The sequence below is a fragment of the Myotis davidii genome, unplaced genomic scaffold, assembly GCF_000327345.1.
Source record: "Myotis davidii unplaced genomic scaffold, ASM32734v1 scaffold6, whole genome shotgun sequence".
Classification (NCBI taxonomy): domain Eukaryota; kingdom Metazoa; phylum Chordata; class Mammalia; order Chiroptera; family Vespertilionidae; genus Myotis; species Myotis davidii.
Window position 1 is genome coordinate 4,048,871 of NW_006383011.1, and position 26,987 is coordinate 4,075,857.

The 26,987-nt window shown below is 37.0% G+C and overlaps 1 protein-coding gene across 1 annotated transcript in view; it reads left to right on the forward strand.

The window, feature by feature from the left end:
* Positions 1-26,987, forward strand: part of WDPCP (WD repeat containing planar cell polarity effector) — a 247,997-nt gene that overhangs the window by 202,422 nt on the left and 18,588 nt on the right. Inside the window, exon 15 of the mRNA XM_006778547.2 lies at positions 21,271-21,433. Coding sequence (XP_006778610.1) covers positions 21,271-21,433 — 163 coding nt within the window. The remainder of the gene's footprint in view (positions 1-21,270; positions 21,434-26,987) is intronic.

The window sequence follows — 26,987 nt, forward strand, 5'->3', positions numbered from 1 at the left end:
GGTTCCAGACTGGGAGAGGGCACAGGCCGGTGTGGGGGTCCCCCGTCCCCCCCGAGTGCACAAATTTTTGTGCACCAGGCCTCTAGTATATAATAAAAGTCTAATATGCTAAGTGTCCAGTTGACCGGTCAGCCATTCAACCAATCAAAGAATAATATGCTAATGATATGCTCAACCGCTCACTATGATGTGCACTGGCCACCAGTGGGCAGATGCTCTTACCAGTAGGTTAGCTTGCTGCCCAGGGTCTGAGCAAGATAGGCCGGACTCGCCCTGAAGCCCTCCGGCAGTCCCTCCCCGGTCCTGATCATGCACTGGTGGGTCCCTCAGGCTGGCCTGTGCCCTCTTGCCATCGGGGACCCTTCAGGGGATATTGGAGAACCAGTTTCAGCCCAATCCCACAGGCCAAGCTGAGGGACTCCACTGGTGCATGAATTCGTGCACCAGGCCTCTAGTTTATAAATAAGGAGACAGACTCAAAATGTCAGGGTCAGAATTTAAAATAATTCCTGTTTGATTTCAAATCACATACTTTGAACCACTTTGCAATTCTGCTTTTTTAAATCAAGTCTGCTATTTCCCATATTAGTTGCTGCTCCAAAACTGCTTGTTAGGTTTTTGTTGTTGTTGTTGTTTTTTTGAGTTATTTTGCTTTGGGTTTCATTCGTCTTTTGAATTTAAGAAGGATAGTAAGAAAGGTTTTCTTTGTTGTCTTTGTTCACCATATTATACTAACATTGCCAAAAGTACGTACTTATAGCATTTTCATAGCATACTGCAGGGAATTAGCTTTGTGCACTGTCTCATACAATTTCTAACACCCCTGAATAGTAAGTTGGCAGGTAATCATACTTATATGGAACTGAACTTCTTTACCTTGGATTTTGAGCTAAGTAGTTCCTTCACTTATTAAATGGTAAATGTCATCAATTCCTCTATAACTAAAGGAAATTGACTTGTTCATTCAGTGGGTATATTTATTTACAGCTATACTTATAACGAGATTGAGAATTAAGCATTGTTTAACAAATCTGCTTAATGTAACTAAATAATTTATATTACTGGAGACTTTAGAGTGTGTGTGTAAAAGGTGACTACTTATCCTCAGATTCTTTTTTCCTACATTACCTAACTATCCTCATGAACTCACTTTATTTGGCCTTAGTAATCAAAAACAAGTGTTTACATCTTCCTAACACTTTTCTATTACAAATGGTATCTTAACGTAACCACCATACATGTGACCAGGGCATATTTTCTTTTAAAATTAAATTAGTTCCTTTTTCTTTGTAATGGATTTTCTGACTAAATTGCCACTATTTACCACGTTCCTGGTAAGACTGTTTCTAAGAAGGAAGCAAAACCAGTTTCTGCACATACATTCATACGCAAGGGCAAAAAAAGACAAAATATGAAAGAGAAACATGTTATTTTTAGAAAAACTCTTTTCTCTTCTAGAAGACAGTTATTCAAAAAACATGCATTGTAGTACTATATAGAAATGACTATTTTAGTGTATAAGATTTATAGTTTTTCCAAGCTAATAATGTACATATCTGGAATGCATTCATTTAAGCAGAAGAAATAGCTGGCAAATATTTTTATGTCAGGTGGTATGCATGCTAAATTTATAACCTTTCTTCTGTTTATTCAATGTAAGGTAACTTGATGTGACAGGGTGTGACACATCACAAAGAGGACTCAGCTCAGGAATTTCAAGAAATCTTGAAAACAATATTTTAAAGATCTGTGGAGTATGTTGTGTTTTTTTTCCTATTATCTGCCAGAGAATGGAGTTCAATTGCTTACTAGTAATGCTTAGGAAAGTCTTTTGCTCAGGAAAAAAATATATCTGGCAATTGGGTTCTGGAAAGAATCTTCTATTCATTTACAGTTAGATGTATCTGCTGGTAGGTACTCTATTTTTTTAGAGTTTACATATCTATAACCAGACAATTCAAGCAATACATTTATGTTTCACCTACTTTTCCTTTTTATCTAAAGCCTTTGCAGTTATTTAGCTGCCATTACAAACTCCTGTTCCAGAGCATGGGGTTTCAACAAAGAATATGGTTAGATCACAAGATTTGCTTCTAAAGTGCCAAATATTGTTTCTATCATAGGAAAATGAATGTGTGCTTTTTAAGGTAAATGTTAAAGTATAACATACATTTGAACGAGTGTGCATACTGTTAAGTGTTCAACTCAGTGAACACACCCATATAACAAGCATACAGATAATTAAACTGAATTTTATCACCACCCCAAAAGCCTCCCTTGTACCTCCAAAGTATAAACATTCCTGACTTACAATACGACAAATCATTTTACTTGGAAGAAAATCATGCATCCTTATCTAGAAATAGCTGCACTCATAAATATATGCATTGTCAGTTATGTATAGAGATGACTAATAGAGTGTCTTTTGAGAAGGGTTGAGGTCTGATGTATTTCACTTAACATTATGTTTTTAAAATATACCCATATTACTATTATATTATTCCCTTGTATACCTCAGATATGTTAGTCTATTTATTCATTTTATCACTGATGGACATTTGAGTTCTTTCCAGTTTGGGGCTCTTATAAACATTTTTCTACATGGCCTTTGTGAATACACCTATGCATTTCTACATACATTCAACTTTAGTAGATACCTTCAAAGATTTCTCCAAAATAGTTGAAGCAATTTACTTTTTTATTATCAGTATATGAAAATTCCAGTTCTTCACCATCCTTGCCAATACTTGTTATTCCCAACACTGTTTACTCATTGTGAATTTCATTTATATTTCTCTGATGACTCATGAAGTTAAGCATCTTTTTGTAAGTTTTTTGGAAATATGGATATATGTTTTGTGCAGTGTCTCCATTGGTTAGGCTTATATGCATACATGTAAGTCCTTTGGTTGATATAACACAAATAATTTTATATGACATCAATTTTACTTTGCTAAAATAAAATTCATAGATAATAAACATTTTAACACACAATTTAATAAGACAATGCAGCCATAACTTTAAGAAATAAATCAAAAGTAATTTATAATAAAAAAGTAAATCCTTGACCTAAATACTGCAAGCTTTAGGGAGGGATGTTCAGCATAGACTACCAACCATCTAGCTAGGTGTGCCATCTGCTCTACCCACACCTAGAAGGCTGACCTGCTTACTTGAGGTCTTCTCAGACCAGGAGACAAAAGGGGTTAACTTGTCAATAGAACCGCAAGTGAAAGTCTTGGAGCCTAATGTGGCAAACTGTAGTTTTCCAAGCCAGAGGCTCTGTTCTCACATTCTTGATCTATGGTCATGATACATGAGATCTTCAGTTTTTAAAAATGTCTTGTTGTGGGGCAGGGGGTGGGCAGGGAGCAGGAGAATGCCTGTTATGTCAATACCCTTCAGCTCTGGTGGTCTGATACTTAAAAAGTTAGATTTACAGGATACAATTGTAAGTGGAAAAGCCCTCCAGATTCCAAAGGTTGATCTTTTATATTAGGAGTAATCATATATCTGAATGAAATTTTGATTTTTAATCTTAGTTTCAACTTTATATGAGTCTGTCTACACAAAGCAATTCAGTTTTGGCAATTGAGACTGCAAGAATACCATTACTGTACCAACCCCTAAGAATGCATCTTTGAGAGCCTGAAGTTGACTCTCCTAAGCTTAATGTTCTGTCAAACTATGGGAAAGGATCCAATCCCAAGTGGGGCAACCCGTCATCAAAGATATTTAAACTTCTCTGGGATTCACAGGTTATTTCATCCCCTATTTTTCTAACCTCGTTGCCCTGTTTAATGAACAATCTCAAAAAAGTAAAGGCTTTGAGTTCTGGTCATATATTTTCCACATCATTTTAATTAACAGACTATTAAGAGCAAACACTACATGCACATGCACACATTGCAATGCCTAATATAATCAAGAACCTTTTAGAAACAAGCCCCTCAAGACAAGGGGTATAGACCAAGAGATGGGGAAGTTATCTGCCAATACACCTGGTTCTGTGTATCTTAAAAAAAACTTCAAACATAAGTCCTGTACTGGAGGGTTATACTCTGGCCAATAAATAATAAGTTACACTCATTTACAGAATATCACTACATACTAATCTTAACTTCCGCACCTGCTTTTTTTCCTGCACTACTAGGTAACTTCACAACCCTCCCCAATCACTAGATTTGGAAGGACTTCAGACTAAGAAACCTAAAAAGACTAAGGAAAAACCTTCTAATGCACCAAGCAACAGACAGTAGTCACCAAGAGACATAATCAAAGTTAGAGACATCATTTTCTTCCAGGACACACCCATACTATCCATTTTAGCTAAAAAATATTCTAGAGACTTCCAGCATAATGTTGTAACCAATAACCTCACATTCAGCTGAAAGTTGTACATGTTCAATCAGATTCACCCACTTTTCTGCTGCTCCCTGCATCTCTCAAGTTACTTTCTCATCTCCTGCTCCAATCACAGAAGACATGCAAGAAGTAATGAGCTCCCAACAACTTCATGTCCAGTTTTGAAATCTGCTATAAGAACTAATTTTCTAAAACTAGAAAGTGCTAAAATACATGTAGAACTTTTATTGACTTAAACCCTGCTTCTGTCACCCATTTAAGTTAAAATATGTACCAGGTTACCCCACAAAAAATAGAATATAGACAAATAATAAATACATACATAAATAAGAGAAAATCACTAAGAATGCTGTGTTCGGAGCAGGAGGGGAAGGAGATGTAGTTAGCCATGCTATAGAGTTCGTTGTTACTGTTATGTTGTTTTCACTACATTTTAATATACATTAAACCATTAAAGATATTATACGTATACTAGTGGCTGGGTGCACAAAATTCAAGCACATTAACATGGAATTAGAAGGAATATTTTAATATTGCTATTTTCCCTTTATAATAGAAGTGTCAGAGATGAAAGAAAATTAGTAAAACGTATATGAAAATATCCCTCCTGTCAGAGCCTGGGGCACAGTGTGGGACCCAGAGTCAAGTCCCCGCCCACCTGTGTGTGCCTCGAAATTGTGTGAGACCCAGACCCGGCTGGCCCCACCCCCATCAAGCCCCGCCGGGCAGGGGACACAGCCTCAGGTCCCCCGGCCAGGTGCCAGGGCGGGGGTGGGGGGGCGCACAACCTCAGGTCCCCCGGCCCTGGTGTGAGAGCACTAGGGCGTGAGGGCATGACAACCATTTGCATATTAGCTCTTTATTATATAGGATATTTAAGTCATTTGTGTTAACATCCTATATATATATATAAGTTACTATAGAAAAACTAGAGGCCCGGTGCACGAAATTCATGCGGGGGGTAGGGGGTGTCCCTCAGCCTAGGACCCCCTCGGACATCCCTCTCACAATCCAGAACTGCTGGCTCCCAACCGCTCACCTACCTGCCTGCCTGCCTCATTGCCCCTAACCGCTTCTGCCTGCCAGCCTTATTGACGCCTAACTGCTCCTATGACAGCCTGATCACCCCCAACTGCCCTCCCCTGCCCGCCTGGTTGCCCCTAACTACCCTCCCCTACCAGCTCGGTCACCCCTAACTACCCTCCCCTGCCAGCCATCTTGTGGCTGTGGGCACCGTCATCTTTGAGGGCGTGGCAGTCAATTAGCATATTCCCTCCTTATTGGCTGTGGGTGCTGCCGTCTTTGTGCAGCATGATGGTCAATTAGCATATTCCCTCTTCATTAAATAGGAGACCTGGTGTGAGAGCACTAGGGCGTGAGGGCATGACAACCATTTGCATATTAGCTCTTTATTATATAGGATATTTAAGTCATTTGTGTTAACATCCTATATATATATATAAGTTACTATAGAAAAACTAGAGGCCCGGTGCACGAAATTCATGCGGGGGGTAGGGGGTGTCCCTCAGCCTGGGACCCCCTCGGACATCCCTCTCACAATCCAGAACTGCTGGCTCCCAACCGCTCACCTACCTGCCTGCCTGCCTCATTGCCCCTAACCGCTTCTGCCTGCCAGCCTTATTGACGCCTAACTGCTCCTCTGACAGCCTGATCACCCCCAACTGCCCTCCCCTGCCCGCCTGGTTGCCCCTAACTACCCTCCCCTACCAGCTCGGTCACCCCTAACTACCCTCCCCTGCCAGCCATCTTGTGGCTGTGGGCACCGTCATCTTTGAGGGCGTGGCAGTCAATTAGCATATTCCCTCCTTATTGGCTGTGGGTGCTGCCGTCTTTGTGCAGCATGATGGTCAATTAGCATATTCCCTCTTCATTAAATAGGATGTTGAACAATCTCCCAAAACTGAATCAGGAAGAATCAGAAAACCTGAATAGGCCAATAACAACTGATGAAACAGAAGCAGTAATCAACTCCCAGCAAACAAAAGCCCAGGTCTGGATGGCTTCATAGGGAAGTTTTCCCAAGCATTCAAAGAAGAACTAATACCTATACTCCTCAAAGTATTCCCAAAAAATTCAAGCAGGAGGAACATTTCCAAACTCTTTTTATGAGGCATTATCCTAATTCCAAAACCAGATAAAGACACTACAAAGAAAGAGAACTACAGTCCAATATCCCTGATGAACATAGATGCTAAAATCCTCAACAAAATATTAGCAAATCACATCTAGCAATACACTAAAAAGATCATACGCTATGACCAAGTGGGATTTATTCCAGGGATGCAAGTCTGGTACAATATTCACAAATCAATAAACTTGATACATCACATAAACAAATTGAAAGACAAAAATCACATGATCATATCAATAGATGCAGTAAAAACATTTGACAAAATCTAAAACCCATTTTTGATAAAAACTCTCAGCAAAGTGGGAATAGAGGGAACATACCGCAACATGATAAAGGCCATATAAGACAAACCTATAACCAACATCATACCCAATGGGCAAAAACTAAAACCATTTCTCCTAAGAACAGAAACAAGACAGGGATGTCCACTTTCACCACTCTCATTCAACATAGTCCTGAAGACCTAGCCACAGCCATCAGAAACCAAGAAGAAAAAGAGGCATCCAAATTGAAAAGGAGGAAGTAAAACTCTCATTATTTACAGATGACATGATACTGTACTTAGAAAACCCTAAAGACTCTGCCGAAACACTACTAGATTTAATAAATGAATTTGGCAATGTAGCCAAATACAAAATCAACACCTAAAAATCGATGGCTTTTTTATACACCAATAATCAATTCTCAGAAAGAGAAACTAAACAATCCCACTTACCATTGCAACAACAACAAAAACTACGATACTTAGAAATATACTTAACCAAGGAGGCAAAAGACCTGTACTCAGAAAACTGCGGGACATTGATAAAAGAGAAGATATAAACAAGTGAAAGAATATACTATGTTCATGGTCTGGTAGAATCAACATCATTAAAATGTCCATACTACCCAAGGCGATCTACAGATTCAGTGCAATCCCTATTAAAATTCCAACAGCAATTTCACAGACCTAGAACAAATACTCCAAAAATTTATATGAAATCAAAAAAGACCTCTAATAGCTGTAGCAATATTGAGAAAGAAAACCAAAGTTAGAGGAATCACAATACCAGATTTCAAGTTATACTACAGAGCCATCATAACGCATATAGATCAATGGAATAGAATAGAGACTCCAGACTACATCAAAATAAAAAGCTTTTGCACAGCAAAAGAAACCATCAACAAAACGAAAAGGGAGCCCATTGTATGGTAGAACATATTTGGCAATGATATATAGCTGATAAAGGGTTAATATCCAAAATACATAAGGAACTCATACAACTTAACAAAAGGAAGACAAACAATCCAATTCAAAAATGGGCAAAGGACCTAAATAGACACTTATCCAAAGTGGACATACAGCTGCCCAAGAGACAAATGAAAAACTGCTCAAATTCACTGATCATCAGAGAAATGCAAATTAAAACAACAATGAGGTATCACCTCACACCTGTCAGAATGGCTACCATCAATAAAACAAAGAATGACAAGTGCTGGCAAGGATGTGGAGAAAAGGGAACTCTAGTACACTGCTGGTGAGAATGCATACTTGTGCAACCATTATGGAAAACAGTATGGAGAGTCATCAAAAAAATTAAATATGGATCTGTCATTTGACCCAGTGATCCCATTTCTAGGAATATATCCTAAGAAACCCGAAACACCAATCAGAAAGAATTTATGCATCCCCATGTCCATAGCAGCACAATTTACAATAGCTAAGAAACAGCCCAAGTGCCCATCAATAGATGAGTGGATAAAAAAGCTGTGGTACATTTACACCATGGAATACTATGCAGCAGTAAAAAAGAAGAATCTCTTACCCTTTGAGACAGCAGGAGGGACCTGGAGAGTTATCATGCTAAGTGATATAAGTCAGTCAGAGAAAGACAAGTATCACATGATCTCACTCACCTGAGGAACTTAAGTAACAAAATAAACTGATGAACAGAGTGAATCCAGAGACTCGGAGCATGGAACAGAGTGCAGAATCTAAGAGGGAAGGCGGGGGAGGGTGGGTGAGTGGGAGGAAATCAACCAAGGACCTTTCATGCATATGCATGGCCCATGGCCACAGAAAATGGGGTTGGAGGCAGGGGCAGGCTGGGGGGAGGGGGGTTAATAGGAAAAGGGGGCCATATATAATACTTCCAACAATAAAAAATTATTTTTTTAAAAAAAGAAAAAATATTGAAAACAAGGCAGAACAAGTACTTTAAAACCAAAGTTTCAACAGTTTTGTTAAATTATAATTTTCATTCTTATAATACATTGTATGAATCACAAGGAAATTTTACTCTTTTTAGATGGAATAGAAGTCTGGGCTTGAGGACTTCCAACTTTACTCTGAAGTTTTCAAACACTGATAGATTGCATGGCCTTTTAAAAGCCTTTGGGTATAAGACGATAAAATGTGGTTTTAGTTATTGGCATGCCTGTGCAACAAAGCTTTTGGGAGATGTGATTGACAGGCCAGAAGTGTGCATAAGGGAAAACCTATGCTTATGTCTGCTTCAGTGACTTTATTAGCCACACCCTACTTGTAAATTATAAACTGTCATTCAAAGTAGCATAGTGATATTTTAAACAAGTCAGGTTATAATACCGCTATTTTTTTTTGTCTTAATGCCTAAAGGTAAATTTAGAAAATGTTCCTATGTTTTGGCCCATAAAAGCGTCCATCTGGAAAAAAACCTAAATAATAAAACCCAAATGTAAAGAGCAATGCAAGAAAGATTTGTGACACTATGCATGTATATAAGTTATATATTTAAACATCACAATTAGCTAATTCAGCCTTCATTATACCAGCAACTATTTCAGATTGAGGATAAAGAGTATAATTTTATTAATTGTTGGCACGTTACGAACCAGTATTTTAAAATATCTTATAAATAATTTGTTTCAGTATGACAATATACATACTAAATTTAAATTGCTATTAATGCCAAAAGCTTCACTAGAGACCCTTGCTACCTTTATTTTTTTTTTTAAATATATATTTTATTGATTTTTCACAGAGAGGAAGGGAGAGAGATAGAGAGTCAGAAACATCGATGAGAGAGAAACATCGATCAGCTGCCTCCTGCACATCTCCCACCGGGGATGTGCCCGCAACCCAGGTACATGCCCTCGACCGGAATCGAACCTGGGACCTTTCAGTCCACAGGCTGACGCTCTATCCACTGAGCCAAACCGGTTTCGGCAAGACCCTTGCTACCTTTATAAAGAAATATGCAAAAATCTGTGTTTTAAAGCAGTGGTTGCCAACCAGTGGTCCGCGGACCACTGGCGAAAGGTTGGCGACCGCTGTTTTCAAGCATGCTATATTTTATAAGAAATGCTTAATTTTACATTAAAATACGAAAATTAATGCAAAAACAAATATATACTTACATCATACTTCTCTAACAACTGCACAATTTTGAACCAACGATGAAAACAAATAATAGTTTACTGACTTCTAACTAGTAATATTCTAATGTCCTGAATATTCGATAATTTAATCTTAATTAGTCTCAATAATAAAAGTAATATTAACTCATCAAAAAATTCAACTTGTACTGAAAAGTACAATAAAATCCATGAAAATGCCTCTTCCCTTTTTTCCTAGATCAAAAACCTTACTTGCAATAAAATAACTTTTGTGGTCTAATTTCAATAAGGTAATAACCCAAATATCTAAGCCTTTAGATAAGTATTAAAGATTTTAAACCTTTTACCACGAATTACCAATCTGAATTCTGGTCAGTGCTCAAACTTTGAGGTAAAGACCTTCCTGTGTAATTGCTTGGTAACTTAGTATTCAATAGTGACACTTCTAATTTTTCATATATGAATGCATATGAAGGGTGTCCATGGACATTAGGTAGTCTAGTCTTTATCTGTGGATTAAATTGTAGGATTTGGGGGTTTTTCTTTTTGAGGTGGACCAAACCACAAAACTATGTCTCAAGAAGCCTGTTTATGTGACAAGGAAGGAGAGATAAACACCTGTAAGCTGAAGTTTAAAGCCCAAACTAGTTTTGAAGTAACAAGAATGGGAAAGCTAACAGTTCAGATTTCAGTCACTTTTCATCTAAACCTATCAATGTGTGCACTGGTCCATTAATTATGTGGCCCAGCACTAAATGATATGTTATTCTTCCTTTTTACTCTAGGATGACAGCTGTAAGGGAAGATTTTAGTTCAGGAGAAAGCAAGCTATTTTAAATACCTTATTTATTGGTCTCAAGAATTTACCTAAGTCATGAATGGAAAAAAAAACAACACTATTTGAGGATCAAATCAATTGTTTTGTTGATCACTCTGTCAGAACTGAAAACTGGAGAGATGATTCAAAACCTATGATTGTAATGGACCTAGCATTTCTAGGTTAATGAAGAATTCTAAAGCAGAGGTTGGCAAATTATTTTCTACAAAGGGCCAGCCAGTAAATATTTCAGACTTGTGGACCATGCCATTTCTGTCACAACTACTCAACTCTGCCCTTGTGCAAAGGCTACCACAGACAATATGTAAATGAATGATCAAAATCAAGTTCCAATAAAATTATTTATGAACACTAAAATATAAATTTCATATAATGTTCACATATCACAAAATACTATTTTTCTTTTGACTTTCTCCCAACAATGTAAAAATCAACAGGTTACAGGTTGCAGAAAAACAGGCAGCAGAAGCTGGATTTGGCCTAGCCATAGTTTACGACTCTTGTTTTAATGAATTATTTTGTTTCTTGTTTGGTGGATTTCTATGCTTAAAAAAAAAGTCACTGAGATTTTTTAAAAATCGTGCTTAAAGTATTTGATAGGTTTTTTTAAAGACTGTCAATGCCTTGCCAGAATAATTATGTGGAAGTGATGCCATTTAAAATATATCTTCTAGATGAACCCAATTCTATATCTTTAGACCACATTATTGTTGTGGTAGTCCTTAGTAGAAAACATGAGTTTTTAGTATAAAACCTTTGGTTCCATTTATTCTGTTTAAAAATTTCCTATGCTAATTCATCTTTAGAAAAAAAGCCATTAAGTCTGGCCATTTCCTAAATTACCTATTTCAGAGGAGGTTTAAATGCATGTGCGTATTTTTTTTAATTTTAAATTGCATTTTTTTCTTTAATAAAACATTGCAGCACACAACTGAGCCCCCAGTGTGTCAGTAAAGCAGGGGGATGTAGATCCATATGAAGGAGAATGGAAACAAGTTTAATCTTAACCCCATTCCATAACCAATTCTATTTTAGTGTATTTTAATCAAGTCTTTGAAGACACCATCACAGTTTTATAATGAGCATTGCTGTGATCTGTTAAAGAATCCTCAAATTAAATAACCTGGATATTTAAGAATTTTAATTTTACTCTTATTTTTTTTAAATGAATACAAACATGGTTCAGAATTCAAAAGGTATAGTATCTAGTAAAAAGTTCTAATCTCAAGCCTACTCTGTAGTCACCAGTTTCCTCTTCAGAGGCAAGTAGTATTAATTTGTTACATTGTATATATATTACATTTATAATTGTATATGTTAATTCTATGTTATGTAATTTTATAGTATAACCACTATTTTTTGGTGATTTTTTTATTAATTAAGTTTTACATATGTGCTTCTTAAATATATACTTTCTAATGACAAAAGTTAATAATACATACACATACTATAAAATTCAAACATTGATGGGATGCTTAATTTGGAAAATAAAAATTCTGTATAACCCCACCCATCAGAAAAGGAATCTTTTTTTAATTTTTTTTTTATTGCTTAAAGTATTACAAAGGGTATTACATATGTGTCCATTTTTCCCCCCACCCTAGACAGTCCCCTAGCCTCCCCTATCCCCCAGTGTCTTATGTCTATTGGTTATGCTTATATGCATGCATACAAGTCCTTTAGTTGATCTCTTACCCCCTCACCCTACCCTTCCCACATAGATTATACAGTCTGTTCAATGCTTCCATGTCTCTGGTTCTATTTTTGTTCATCAGTTTATGTTGTTTATTATATTCCACATGTTTCTGGTTTCGTGGGATATATTCCTAGAAGTGGGATCACAGGGTCAAATGGGAGTTCCATTTTCAGTTTTTTGAGGAAACTCCATACTGTCTTCCATAATGGCTGTACCAGTCTGCATTCCCACGAGCAGTGCACGAGTGTTCCTTTTTCTCCACATCCTCTCCAAGAAAAGGAATCTTAGTAATACATATTTTGTCTAGCTTTTCCCCTTTTACATATTTTGAACAAAATGTGGGTCATTCATTACTTCCTGTTTTACAAATCACCTTTTGAAAAGAATTTAAATTTTTTGCAAAGCTTTATGTGAATATATGTAGATCAACCCCCTTTTCTTTTTTAACAGCTACTATTTAATTGTATGGACATACTACAATTTTTTTTTAACAAATGGATGTTTAGATTATTCCCTATTTTTATGAAAATCAGTCCCACCAGAGGATTTTGGGAAGATGGCATCAGTGTAGTATTTGAATCTCCTTGAATCCCTTAATAACCTCAAAAATCCAAGGACAACATCAGCAAAATCTAGTGAAAATATATTCTTATAATCCAAAATATAATGATATGGACAAATCATCAACAAATATAAAATGCACTAAAACTTCATGGGATTGTGCAGGCCCAAGATGGGTGTTGACACAATGTGATTTCTACCTAGTGCTCTAAAAGTCAAAGTGAAGAAATTCAATGAAGCACAGATAAATGATGGGAGTAACTATAACTCTATTAAGGTTGTCAAATGCCTCATCATCTAATTAGTGACATGCATGAATGGATGAGCAAAATTCCCACTGTCCCTACCTACTCTCCAGCAAAACGAAAGCCAAGAGAACGGGCTTGGCAGAAGTCAGCAAGGAAAATGACTTTGCTGAGCTCGACTCTATTCTGGAACAATGAAGAGACTCAAGAAGTACATAACAAGCGGGAGGCTCCCAGCTCTGAGTGCACACACCCTAATTACCACATCCCCGCCTTAAAAGGGTGGGGATGGGGCAGCCTTGTGGGCCACCTGTGAAATACCAATACTCTCACTGTTTTTTCCACAGGCCAAAGGGGCTCTTGCTTCTGGCTCTAAGCACCCAGTCACACTAGCCAGACACAACCCACTGCAGGGACACTGATCATCAGGGAGCTGAACTGGTATTGCACACCTGTGAAATGGTAATGCAGGTGTCCTAAGTAAAGCTCAGGGAGGACAGAAACCACTGATGGAGCAGAAGAGCAAAAGCTCACTTAATCTGGATTTTCAGTGTGAATACAGACTACAAAAGTGGGGACACACACGCACACATAATAAAAAATTCACGGGAGAAGAGGAGGAACGATAAAGGGGCCTCTTTTGGGGCACTGAGAGATGGAGAACCATTATGAACTGAAAAATTTTGCAGGGCCATTCTCAGAACAGTACCAGAAACAGGAGATGACACTGATGGTTATAATTTGTGGATACAAGAGAATTGTGGGAAGGTATGGAGGTGCTGCAATGGGTCCTACAAATGCTTACAACTAACAAAGCAACCATTTTTAGATAAATTTCCCAAACTGAGAAGAAACAGTGGGAGTAGAGCCCAAATTCAGCATAACAGGTACAATTAAGCCACAGAAAAGAAAGTTGAAATCAAAGGGAAGAATATAGATGCTATGGGCTGAATGTTTGTGTCCCCCCAAAATACATACATTGAAGTCCTAACCCCTAAGGTGATGGTACCAGTCTGGGGCATTTGGAAGGTGATTAGATCACCAGGGTGGGGCCCTAATGAATGGGATTACAGTACTGACTTTATATAACAGGGTCCAGAGAGATCCTTCACCTCCTTACACCACATGAGGACAGTGAGAAGTCAACAGTCTTCAGCCTAGAAGAGGGCCTCACCGGGACATGACCATACTGATACCTTATTGGACTTTTAGCCTCCAGAACTGTAAGAAATAAATTCCTAGTATTTATTAGCTATCCAGCCTAGGGTATTTTGATATAGCAGCCTGAACGGACTAAGACAATAGGAAACCATATTTTTGACTACTTGATAAACACAACAGACATACGGGCTCCAGTTCTATGAAGATAAAGTCATCTTGGCCCATTCTGCCATCGTAAATGTCTAGAAAACCCAACTCCTCATAAAAAATAACTACACAGTTACTTTTAAAAAACAAAAGAATAAACATTACCAGAGATAAAAACAAACCCTAATATTCTAAAATAAGCTTAAATAAATTAATATAGTGATAGCAGTTATGAAAAAACAATTCACAATGAAGATGTAACAGTTATGGAACTTGCACTTCTAGAAATCTAACCCAAAGACACCCTGATATATATATATATATTTGACCTTTTAAATAACATGGGGATTAGGGACACCAACCCCCATGCAGTTGAAAATTCACATATAACTTATAATATCCCCCAAAAATAACTACAGTTGGCCCTTGGTATATGCAGGGAACTGGTTCCAGGACTCCTATGGATAACAAAATACACAGACGCTCAAATCCCTAATATAAAATGGCACAGAACAACACATACAGTCAACCCTTAGCTTCTGCTGATTCCCAACCACAAATGGAAAATACCATTTTTGATTCCCAGTTGGTTGAATCCGCAGACGCAAAACCCACATGGACATGGAAAGCCAACAGTTATTTATTGAAAAAATATCCACATATAGATGGACCCGTGCAGTTCACACTTGAGTTGTTCAAAAGTCAGTTGTATTTACATCTCCCCCAAAGAATGACAAGAGAAAAGAATGACAAGAGAAACCCAATGCTAAAGGCAAACTTTCATTCATAAAACACTGTGATAACACATTATCAATAATGTGCATACTTTTCCTGTTTGTGCTTAGATATTTTCTAATGAAAACATAACTGTTCAACACAATGTATTCTGTATTTCTTACATTGGAAGGCATCTGTATTTCTTACATTGGAAGATCTTACATATGATCTTTCATAAAGATCATATCAACACTTGGAAATAACTGAGACTAACAGTGTAGGACTCCTTAACATTAACCCTAAAAGTTGCTTATGCTGACCTCTTTTAACCATTTGGCTCTTTCCTGTTCTTCCTTACTTTTGACATGCTGTTGATAATTGAGCATCCCAACACTTTCCCCCATTATCATAATAATCTCATGACTTTTTCAGGTTCTAATAGATAGAAACATATTATTTTCCTTAAGAACAGCATAGAAAATATTGTTTTCGGAGGTACAAGAAAAAATGAACTTGAAGGGAGGGGAAAAATATTCTCAAAATATTTTTAAAGGTTTGGGATGAAATTGAAAATTTAATAATGAAATTATAATGTGTAGTTTTCTCAAGCTATTAATAGTATGTCACAGATTTAGAAACCATTACCAGAAGATTTTCCTTTCCATATAATTCTCTTACCAGTAGGTAGAAGTCATTAAATAAAATGAGCAAGTTCATATCACAGGAACATGTCCAAAGTCACTCTTCCATGTAACTGTCAAGACTTTGCCACACATATGTAATACCCTTTGTAATACTGTAAGCAATAAAAAAAAAAGTAAAAAATAAATAAAATAAAATAAAAATTTTGCCAAAAGCCACTTTTTTATATTTTTCACTTTCTTTATAAATAATCTAGGGTTGTAATAATTACATATCATTGCTCTCTTTTGAGAAAACTAGTAAAAATTACCAACAACACAGATTTTAATAATTGTTTGCTTTTTTATTTTTTTAAATATATTTTATTAATTTTTAACAGAGAGGAAGGGAGAGGGATAGAGAGTTTAGAAACATCGATGAGAGAGAAACATCGACCAGCTGCCTCCTGCACATCTCCCACTGGGGATGTGCCCACAACCCAGGTACACGCCCTTGACCGGAATCAAACCTGGGACCCTTCAGTCCGCAGGCTGACGCTCTATCCACTGAGCCAAACCAGTTTCGGCTGTTTGCTTTTTTAAATGATTTGTTTTTAAAAAGACAAAGTCAGCCACTCAGTTTATCTACAAAATGTGAAAATGGTAATAAAAATATAAATGTTCAGTTACTTTAAACCATTTTGGTTTTCTTGATCTGTTTCCTATGATTTGTAATTATTTTCATAAAACCACTGGCTGAAATTCTAGTTCAATGAAGAATGCAAATTGAACATAGGATTTTATATATACACATATAAAATGTAAAATTATTTTTAAGAACAAGACTTATTTTTTAAAAACACATCTAAAACCTAACATCTCTTAAAGAATTATGTTTGGGGGCTTCCTAAATTGTTTAAAAGATCAGTGTGAAGAATTCTTGTAAACAGTTCTCACTGAGTCTGTGTCCTTTTAACTTAAAAAGGCTTTATATTATAATTGCTCTGTAAATATCAGAATTTTTTATATATTGTGCTATGTACACAAAGAAGCTGACAAATGGCTTATCTTGTACTTATCAACTTGTTTATTTTTATGCCTCCAAAAAGCCATATTTTTTTTACAAGAGCAGCTGCTACTTTGTAAATATTTTAATGGCTTCTGTTAAGTAGAGCTGTCATTTTTGCAAACAATATTATAAAAGATTTTCATTCTTCCATGTGATTGCATATCTTGAAATGTGTTTTACCCTGAAAATCCTTTGGAGATTTTAGACTGGAAAGGATATCTCCTTAGAATGCACAAAGCCAACAAAAGAATAGCTAGATTTAAAGAATAATGTATAAGATCACTAGGGAAATAGTGCCATTTATTTCAGAAGACAAATTTATAAAAGCAGTAAGTTCTCTTAGCTCATTTCTCTTCTTTTTCTTTGGGCTATTTGAAGAAATGGAACCGTATTGGCTTTGAGCCAGACATACCAGATATGAACCTTGATTCTTTTGCTACTAAATAGAGATTAGCAGACATTTGCGGTGTCCAAACTGTCCATTGAGACATTTGGTCCACACTGAAAGGTCCTTGAAATTTGTCCCTATCAAAAACATCCATGAGCATATTTGGTTCATGCCAAATGGTCCTTGAGATTTGGCGCTGTCAAAGATGTCCACATTTAGAAAACACCCCTGGGTGCAAATAGCTCATAATGTTTGTTTATGCTTTTGGTTTACAAAATTAGTACATAAAAAATGCCATCATGGCCCTGGCTGGTTAGCTCAGTTGGTTGGAGCATCGTCCCGATAGCCAAGGTTGTGGGTTTGATCCCCAATCAAGACACATAACAAGAATCAACCAATGAATGCATAAAAAGGTGTAACAACAGATCTCGATCTCTCGATCTCTCTCTCTCTCTCTCTCTCTCTCTCTCTCCTCAATAAAAAAATATTATCATGTTTTATTGGTCCAATAATCATGTTATGGCTATATATTGCCAATAATACCTCTTCTTGCCTTGGTAGCCTAGCTGGTAATGGCACATGGGGTTAGGTAGATAGGTCTGGATTTAAATATTGCAAAAGAGAAGGATTTATATTAACTATGCATACGTAGCAAGAATCCTACAGTTAGAGAAATGCATAGGGGATGACACGTCGAGAATGGGATCTCACAATGCATGGTGTATTAATATGTCATGTGCATTTGGTGGGATATGTCTGGGTCATTCAGTAAGGGTGGAATTTGGAAGGAGGAGCTAAGTCAAGCTGCCAAGTAAAAGGGATGGTAAATATGTTGACGTAAGCATTTTACAGACCATCCTATTTGTTCAGGAGTGAGAATGGGTGTGGCTCTCCTGCCATATAGAGGTCAGGTGTAGTGACCACAATGAGGGATTATGCGGGTATTAAACATCCTATAACTATCCCATCACCCAGGGTTAATGGATGATGTTTCCCTTGAATCAATGTCCTACAGAGGTACAATTGCAGTAGAAGGCAGGAAGCATCTGCCACAAATTACTGGAGAGGGTTTTAGTGGGTGTGACTTCCACACTTACCTGCCAATAGTCAGGGACCCCCACACCCTTGGCTGGTTTCACCTACTGGCTGATCCAGTCCTGTCCAACTGGTGTCAAATCCATAAGACATTAGTGATGTTTCGCCTACCAATAAACAGCAACCATTGGGCAGATGGTTACAGAAGAAAAATAACAACCCTTCTTTTGCTTGGCAATATAACATCTTTACTTGAAAATCATGGTGGAATGTGGCAGAAGTAGGATACACACACACACACACACACACACACACACACACACACAGCCAATGCTACCTTACAATGGTTTTTGTTACCATTTCCATCCCTTTAATAGAGGTAGGAATAAAGGTACTAACAGAGGAGAATCTGCACTGCCCAAGGTACAACTAGTTAGTATGTGGATAATATTACAGTCATTAAAGATGTGACAGGAAAACATCAGCACTATGTTGATATTGATGGGGTAGTTAGGAAAACACTGAGTAGATTAAAATGACATGCAGAAAAGAAACAAATGCAGCAGCATCACAGTTACTTCAAAGAACTCACTGTTATATTCATGATGAAGAGGTCCTGCTAGTGCTACCAGAAAGAAACTTATTAAAGATGCAAGTAAATAGAATTCAAATCAGACATCAATCTCCAAACCCAGCTTCACTGCATTAAATTCAATTCCAGCAGAGTATAAAGTGACCAGATGCGGAAAACTATTTCTTATGGTTTTCCAGTGCTCAAGATGATGAAAGAATTCTTACACAATATATAACAATGTTAGATACTTAAGTGTTAGTACCACATTATTCAGTGATGGCACCAAGACAGTTCACTCGGTTATTTATTGTGTATGATGTAGTATTGGGCTATACTAAGCCATTGATTTATGCACTAACAAAAGGCAAGAAGAAACTTACAGATAGAGTGTCCCAAAAAATGTATATACACTTAATGACTAATAGTTCAATTGATGTTTCTTTCTTTTCAGAATTAAATCATTGGAACTAATAATTATTTAAAGTGTGTATACATTTTTGGGACACCCTGTACATGTAAACACATACATATGAGAAAGTACTTACATTTGCATGGAAAAGAAATCTCAACATTAATCCTTCATTATGTATGATGGATTTCATGATTGCAAATATGAATGCAAGCCAACTCTCTTCTAACAGATTCACAAGTAAAAGGATGCTTGCTTCACTTTTTTAAATATGTTTTTACTGGTTTTTTTCTTTTGGTTTTTTTGTTTTTTTGAAGAGAGGAAGAGAGTGGGACAGAGAGATAGAAACAACGATGAGAGAGAAAAATCATTGATTGGCTGCCTCCTGTACAACCCCTACTGGGGATTGAGCCCACAACCCAGGCATGTTTTCTGACTGGGAATCAAACCCATGACCTTTGGGTTCCTGGGTCGACACTCAACTGCTGAGCCACACCAGCTGGGCACGTGTTTCACTTTTCACAATCATTGTAATGAAAAATACCCTCTTTGGGTCTAACACATGAGTATATGACAATGGAAAGTAGCACCCATAGTGTGCATCTAGGTTGTTTGGACTTCCATTTGTGCCTCTGAAATATGTAAATGAGAGTTAGGGATTGAGAACCTACTTGAAGAAACAATGACTGAAAATCATTTTCCTGACCTGGTTAAAGGGAAAAGTCACATAAGCCCAGGAAACACAGAGAGTCCCAAACAAGATGAACCCAAAGAGGCCCACATCAAGACATATCATAATTAAAATTGCAAAGGCTAAAGGTAAAGAGAGAATCTTAAGAGCAGCAAGAGAATGACAGTTACCTACAAAGGAGTTTCCATAAGACTGTCAGGTGACTTTTCAACAGAAACATTTCAGGCCAGAAGGGATTGGCATGAAATTGTCAAAGTGATGAAAAGCAAGAACCTACAACCAAGACTACTTATTCATAGCAAATCTATCATTTAAAATTGAAGGCAAAATAAAGAGTTTCCCAGACAAATATAAGCTTAAGAAGTTCATTACCACCAAACAAATATTGCAAAAAATGTTAAAGGGCCTTCTTTAAGGAAAACAAATTGAGGGGATAGGTATAAAGAATAAAATGATAATAAATATGTACCTATCAATAATCACTTTAAATGTGAACAAATTATATGCTCCAATCAAAAGATACAGGGTAGCTGAATGGCTAAGAAAACAACCCATATATATGCTGTCTGCAAGAGACCCACCTCAGAACAAAAGATACACTATGAATAATCAAGTTAGAAATGAATTTTTTATTTTTTTATTTTTATTGCTTAAAGTATTACAAAGAGTATTACATATGTCTCCTTTTTTTTTCCCCTTGACATTCCCCCGGCCTCCCCTACCCCCCTGTGTCTTGTGTCCCTTGGTTATGCTTATATGCATGCATACAAGTCCTTCGGTTGATCTCTTACCGCCCCCTCCCAAACTTCCCAGGCCTTCCCGCTATAGTTTGACAGTCTGTTCGATGCTGTTCTGCCTCTGTATCTATTTTTGTTCATCAGTTTATAATGGTCTTTATTATCCATAAATGAGTGAGATCATGTAGTATTTTTCTTTCATTGACTGGCTTATTTCACTTAGCATAATGCTCTCCAGTTCCATCCATGCTGTTGCAAATTTTTTAAATGTGAATTCAAAAAACATTCGTTAGTCAATTATCAGAAACCCCTGATTGAACTAAGTGTAAGAATGACAAAAGTAATAGGAGATGTGACTATATGTTTTCCACTGTGCACTACACAGTAAATTGCCATTTTTTTATTTTTTACCTTTTTTTACGTTTCATTGGGCCAGATAGAAGCTTTCCTGTAATCATACTCAAGGGAACTATCTGTATTTGACTCTTGTTTCATCGTTTTTTAACAGAACTCCTGGGGCCTTTAGACAGAGGGGATATGCTAAGTGAAGCATTTATTGGCCTATCTTTAACACGCCAAGGAGAAGACACATTTCCAGAACACCTCTCTCCCTTTTCTTCAATCCACAGACATATTAATCAACAAAGAACACAGAATGTCTCTTCTAGCAGGTAAAATATGTTGAACTAAGAAAATTGCTGCATAAAGTGTTTATTATTAAACAATTTAAACATTCCCTGTTTAAATGTAAACTAAGAGTTAAATGAAATTTCAGAATGTCAAAGGAAAAAAAATGTGCATTTTTCACATCTAAGACTTTGCAGTATTTTGGTCATGCAAGAGCAGGCAAGATGGAGGCAAAAGTGAATGTAGAAAGATATTGTTAGAATTAATGTTATTTAAGGCCACAATAAAATTAATGTATTGAACTGTTTGTATTCTGTTGTTAAATTTTAGGACTGTTAGATTATTAGATTAAATTATTAATTTTGAATACTTAATTTAAATTATAATTTATATGTTATACTTATGCAAGCTAGCCATTAGTTTTGAAATCTGATGATAATTTACTATCTATTCAGCTTGCCACATTAGGTTATTAAGAAAACAAACATAAGGATAAATGTGAAATTAAAAACACTAAAGTAGGCTGAAACCGGTTTGGCTCAGTGGATAGAGCGTGGGCCTGTGGACTGAAAGGTCCCAGGTTCGATTCCGGTCAAGGGCATGTACCTGGGTTGCTGGCACATCCCTAGTAGGAGATGTGCAGGAGGCAGCTGATCGATGTTTCTCTCTCATTGATGTTTCTAACTATCTCTCTCCCTCTCTGTAAAAAAAAAAATCAATAAAAAACAAACACTAAAGTAATAGTGTTACTTATAATGTTATGATGATAATACTCTGAAGCAAAGGTCAGCAAACTTTTTGTAGGCCATACAAACTATGGCTTTGTAGGCCATACAAACTCTCACAACTACTTGTAATAGCCACAAAATATATATACATAAATGAGAGTGGCTGTTACAGTAAAACTTTATTTACAAAGCAGGAAGTGGGCAGGATTTGTAATTTGGTCTGTAATTTATACACCTGCCCTTAAAGATCTTAACTCTATGCAATAATTATGAAGAGACCACATTTTTCATATATATCATATGTGATATATATGAATATGTGATCTGTGTCATATGAAATAGACAATATATGGCAATCTGTGATGTTCTAGGACAGTGGTTGGCAAACTCATTAGTCAACAGAGCCAAATATCAACAGTACAACAACTGAAATTTCTTTTGAGAGCCACATTTTTTAAACTTAAACTATATAGGTAGGTACATTGTTATTAACTCAATTAGGGTACTCCTAAGGCTTAGGAAGAGCCACACTCAAGGGGCCAAAGAGCTGCAGTTTGCCGACCATGGTTCTAGGAGATTGCTCCCATCCTCCCACTACCCCCAAGCTAGTTCAAAACCTTACAGTTTTTATAAAGGATGACAGGCTTCATGAATACCAATAGCTGATTTGATTTGGAGCTTAAGACAGGAAAAACTCTATCCAGATGCATTGTCAATAAAACAGCAAACTCACCATCAGTAAAAGTAACAAACTTTTTTCTTTTGTTGTGTGTGTGTGTGTGTGTGTGTGTGTGTATAAAAATAATTGATTTCAGAGAGGAAGGGAAAGGGAGTGATGGAAACATCAATGATGAGAGAATCATTGATTGGCTGCCTCCTTCATGGCCCGCTACTAGGGATCTAATCCACAACCCAGGCATGTGCCCTTGAATGGAATAGAGCCCATGACCCTTCAGTCCACAGGCTGATGCTCCACCACTGGAGCCAAACCAGCCAGGGCAAAAGTAACAAACTTGATAATGAATGAACAGGGAAGGCCACAGTTCTACTTATTAGGTCAAGTGCCAGAATGGCAGGCTAGCCAGAAATTGAACAGGAAGATGGTGGAAATGAGAGAACCAAAGAGGAGCTAATTAAACTCTGCACATTCCTGATAGAGTTGTATGACCTCACTTTTTGGTTGTTTTGCAGAACCCTAAAATTTCCCCTTATACTTATTTCCTCCTTCACACCCCGTTATCAAAGGTGCCTCTCCCTTTTTGCCTTTGATCACCCTTCTACCTCCCCTCCCCAGAAACTAAAAACCTGACCCTTTTAATTGCATGGTACTTTTAATTTTAGGCCCTTCATGCAGTCCATACTCTGATCTGCAAGAACACCAGGAGTTGGAGAGATCAGACACTGGGCTTTGGTTTTTTTCCATTCTGTTTACAATTACAGTGGGGCCTTGAATTATGAGTGTTCCGACTAACGAGGTTTTTGAGATAGCAGCTGTCTCTCGGCCGCTTTTTTGCATTGAGTTGATAGAATAACGAGCTCGGTCTCAGAACGAATTAAACTCATAAGTCAAGGCCCCACTGTATTTTGGATTTTTGATATCTTCAAGTGGTGACAGAAGTGTGGTTTTCATGGAAGTTTCATTTCTCCCTTTATTCTGTTTTGTATTGTTTGTAGAGGAAGTATTGGGAGATGAAAAGGAAGGCAGCCACTATTAATATCTTCAGCTACTTAGAAGTCCTTCCTCAATTTACTTTTAAAAAAACAATTTTACTGAGGTATAATTTACATATACCATAAAATTCACCTATTGTAATTATACAATTCAGCAATGGATGGTAAATTTATAAAATTTGCAACTACTACCACTGTGGTTTTTTTTTGTTTTTCTGTGTTTTTTAACATTTTTTATTGATTTTTTACAGAGAGGAAGGGAGAGGGATAGAGAGTCAGAAACATCGATGAGAGAGAAACATCGATCAGCTGCCTCCTGCACACCCCCTAATGGGGATGTGCCCGCAACCAAGGTACATGCCCTTGACCGGAATCGAACCCGGGACCCTTGAGTCCGCAGGCTGACGCTCTATCCACTGAGCCAAACTGGCTAGGGCCACTGTGTGGTTTTAGAACATTTCCATCACCCCATATAGCTCCCTTGCACCAATTTGTAGTCAATTCCTACTCCCATCTCCAGCCAAGACAATCATTGGTATGCTTTCTGTCTTAGAGAAATGTTATATAAATGAAAATCATACAATCTGGAAATTTTATATACATGGAGTTCACAATTTGTGTGTGTGTGTGTGTGTGTGGCTTCTTTCACTTAGCATTATATTTTGGAGGTTATACATGCCACATCACATAGTTTATTCCTTTTTAATTGCTGAATCGTATGATATTGCATTGATATAACACATTTTGTAAACCCACTAATCAGCTGGTTGATATTTGAATTAATTCCAGGTTTTGGCTATTATGAATAATGTTGCTGTAAATATTCACATCTAAGTGTTTGCATAGATTTATGTTTTGTTTCCCTTGGGCAGATATCTAGGAGTGAAAATGCTGGTTATATTGTAAGTTTATATTGTTAGTTTTAAGAAATTGCCCAATTGTTTTTCCAAAGTGATTGTATCATTTTACATACCCACCAACAATGTATGAAGGCTCCAGTTTCTTTACATCCTCACCTATGCTTGGTATTATCAGTTTTTTATAACGATTCTAGTTGGTGTAGAGTAGTATCGCATTATGATTTTAATTGTATTTCCCAAATTACTAGTGATGTTGAGCATTTGTATGTGATGATTAGCCATTAGTATATCTTTCTTTGGTGAAATATTTATTCAAAACTTTTGTCCATTTTTATTGAGTTGTCTTCTTCTTATTCAATTAAAAGAGTTCTTTATATATTCTGAACATAAGTTCCTTATCAGATATACAATTTGTAAATAATTTCTCCCAATCTATGGCTTGCCCTTTCATTTCTAACAGTGCCTTTTGACGTGCAAAATTTCATTTTGTCAAAGCCCAACTTAGCTATTTTTTCTTTCATTGGTTGTGCTTTTTGTGTTATATATAAATATTCTTTTTCTAACCTAAAGACACAAAATTTGTCTCTTGTTTTCTCCTAGAAGTTTTAGTAGTTTGAGTCTATTTTGAGTTCATTTTTGTATTTAATGTGATATAAGCATCTAAGTTCATTATTTTGTTCATGGAAATCCATTTCTCCCAGTACCATTTGTTGAAAAACTCATTTCCCCTACTGAATTGCTGTGGCATCTTAGTCAAAAATCAATTGGCCATAAGTGGAATGGCTTATTTCTGGATCTGCCATTCTGTTCCATTTATTTATGTCCTTACACCAAAAAGTGTCTAGACTTTGCTCTACAAAGGCTGTACTGAACCAGAGTCTCACAAAATACATCATAATACCACAAAAATCCAGTCGGACAAAGATAACTATCACATGATCTCACTCATATGTGGGATATAATGATCAACATAATTTGAAGAACAAAAATAGATCCAGAGACAAATAGCAGGGGAGGTGGGGGGTGATTATTAGAGAGCAACCAAAGGACTTGTATGCATGCATATTAGCATAACCAATGGACACAGACACTGGGGCGGTGGGGGCTTGCCCGGGTGGGAATGGCTGAGGGGGTGGGGGTCAATCGGGGAAAAAGGAGACATATGACCTAGTAAAAGTTTAGACAACAAATAAAAATAAATAAATAAACAAACAGTAAAAAGATGAACAGTTCCATACAAATTTACTACAAAGTAACAGAAAATGAAGACCTACACACATCAACTGGGGAAAATTCTACCCCCACCCCAAAACAACAACCATGAAGTAGAAAAATACTGCAACAACACTCAAAGTAAAATTAAATATAACAAGCAACTGGGTACATGTAAATGCCTCTGAATTAGAAGACAAAAAACTAAGAGGAGGAGAAGGATGTGGATGGAGGGAGGGAAGAAGCAATGGAGGAATTTCATTGAACTCAAGAAAGAAAAGGAATAAGAAGACAATTATTACCTCAGAAATGAAAAATAAATTACAAGGCATCCAAATGAGAATAAAGTCCAAATAAACTTTAATAAAAAGCACTGAAAATGGCAGAAAACAAGTGAATGAAAATGAGATAAAGAGAGAAGTAAAAAAAAAAAATGTCAGGGAGAAAGTACAGTAAGTCCTCACTTAATATCAATGATAGGTTCTTGGAAACTGCCACTTTTAAGTGAAATAATGTATAATAAAACCGGTTTTACCATAGACTGACATAAAAAAGAGTTAAGTTCCTGCAGCATGTTTCTGAGCACAAAAACATCACCAAACTTCTAAATAAAGACCCAAAACGCTTCTAATATTAAACAAATAAATGTGAGCTATACATACATTTATGAAAGATTAGCTAAACACAAGTAAGATAATTATTTTCCAACCTACGGATTCTAGTTCAGGTCGCAGGTGACTAAAGCCTATCCCGGCAGCTCAGGGTGAAAGGCAGGAACCCACCTGGACAGGACACCCTTCCATCGCAGAGCGCACTCACACACTCACCCACACTCACTCATACTGGGACAATTTAGACATGCCAGTTACCCTAATGTGCACATATCTGGGGTGTAGGAGGAAACCAGAGTAGCCAGAAAAAAACCCACCCAGACATAAGAAGAAAGTGCAAAAAAGAGAAAGGCAGGAGAACCAAGATGGCAGCATAGGTTAACCCTGGAGATTGCTGCTTCGAACAACCAATTCAAATTACGCCTGAAACACGGAACGGACACCATCCAGAACCACAGGAGGGCTGGCTGAGTGGAAATTCTACAACTAGGAGTAAAGAGAATATCATACCCAGAC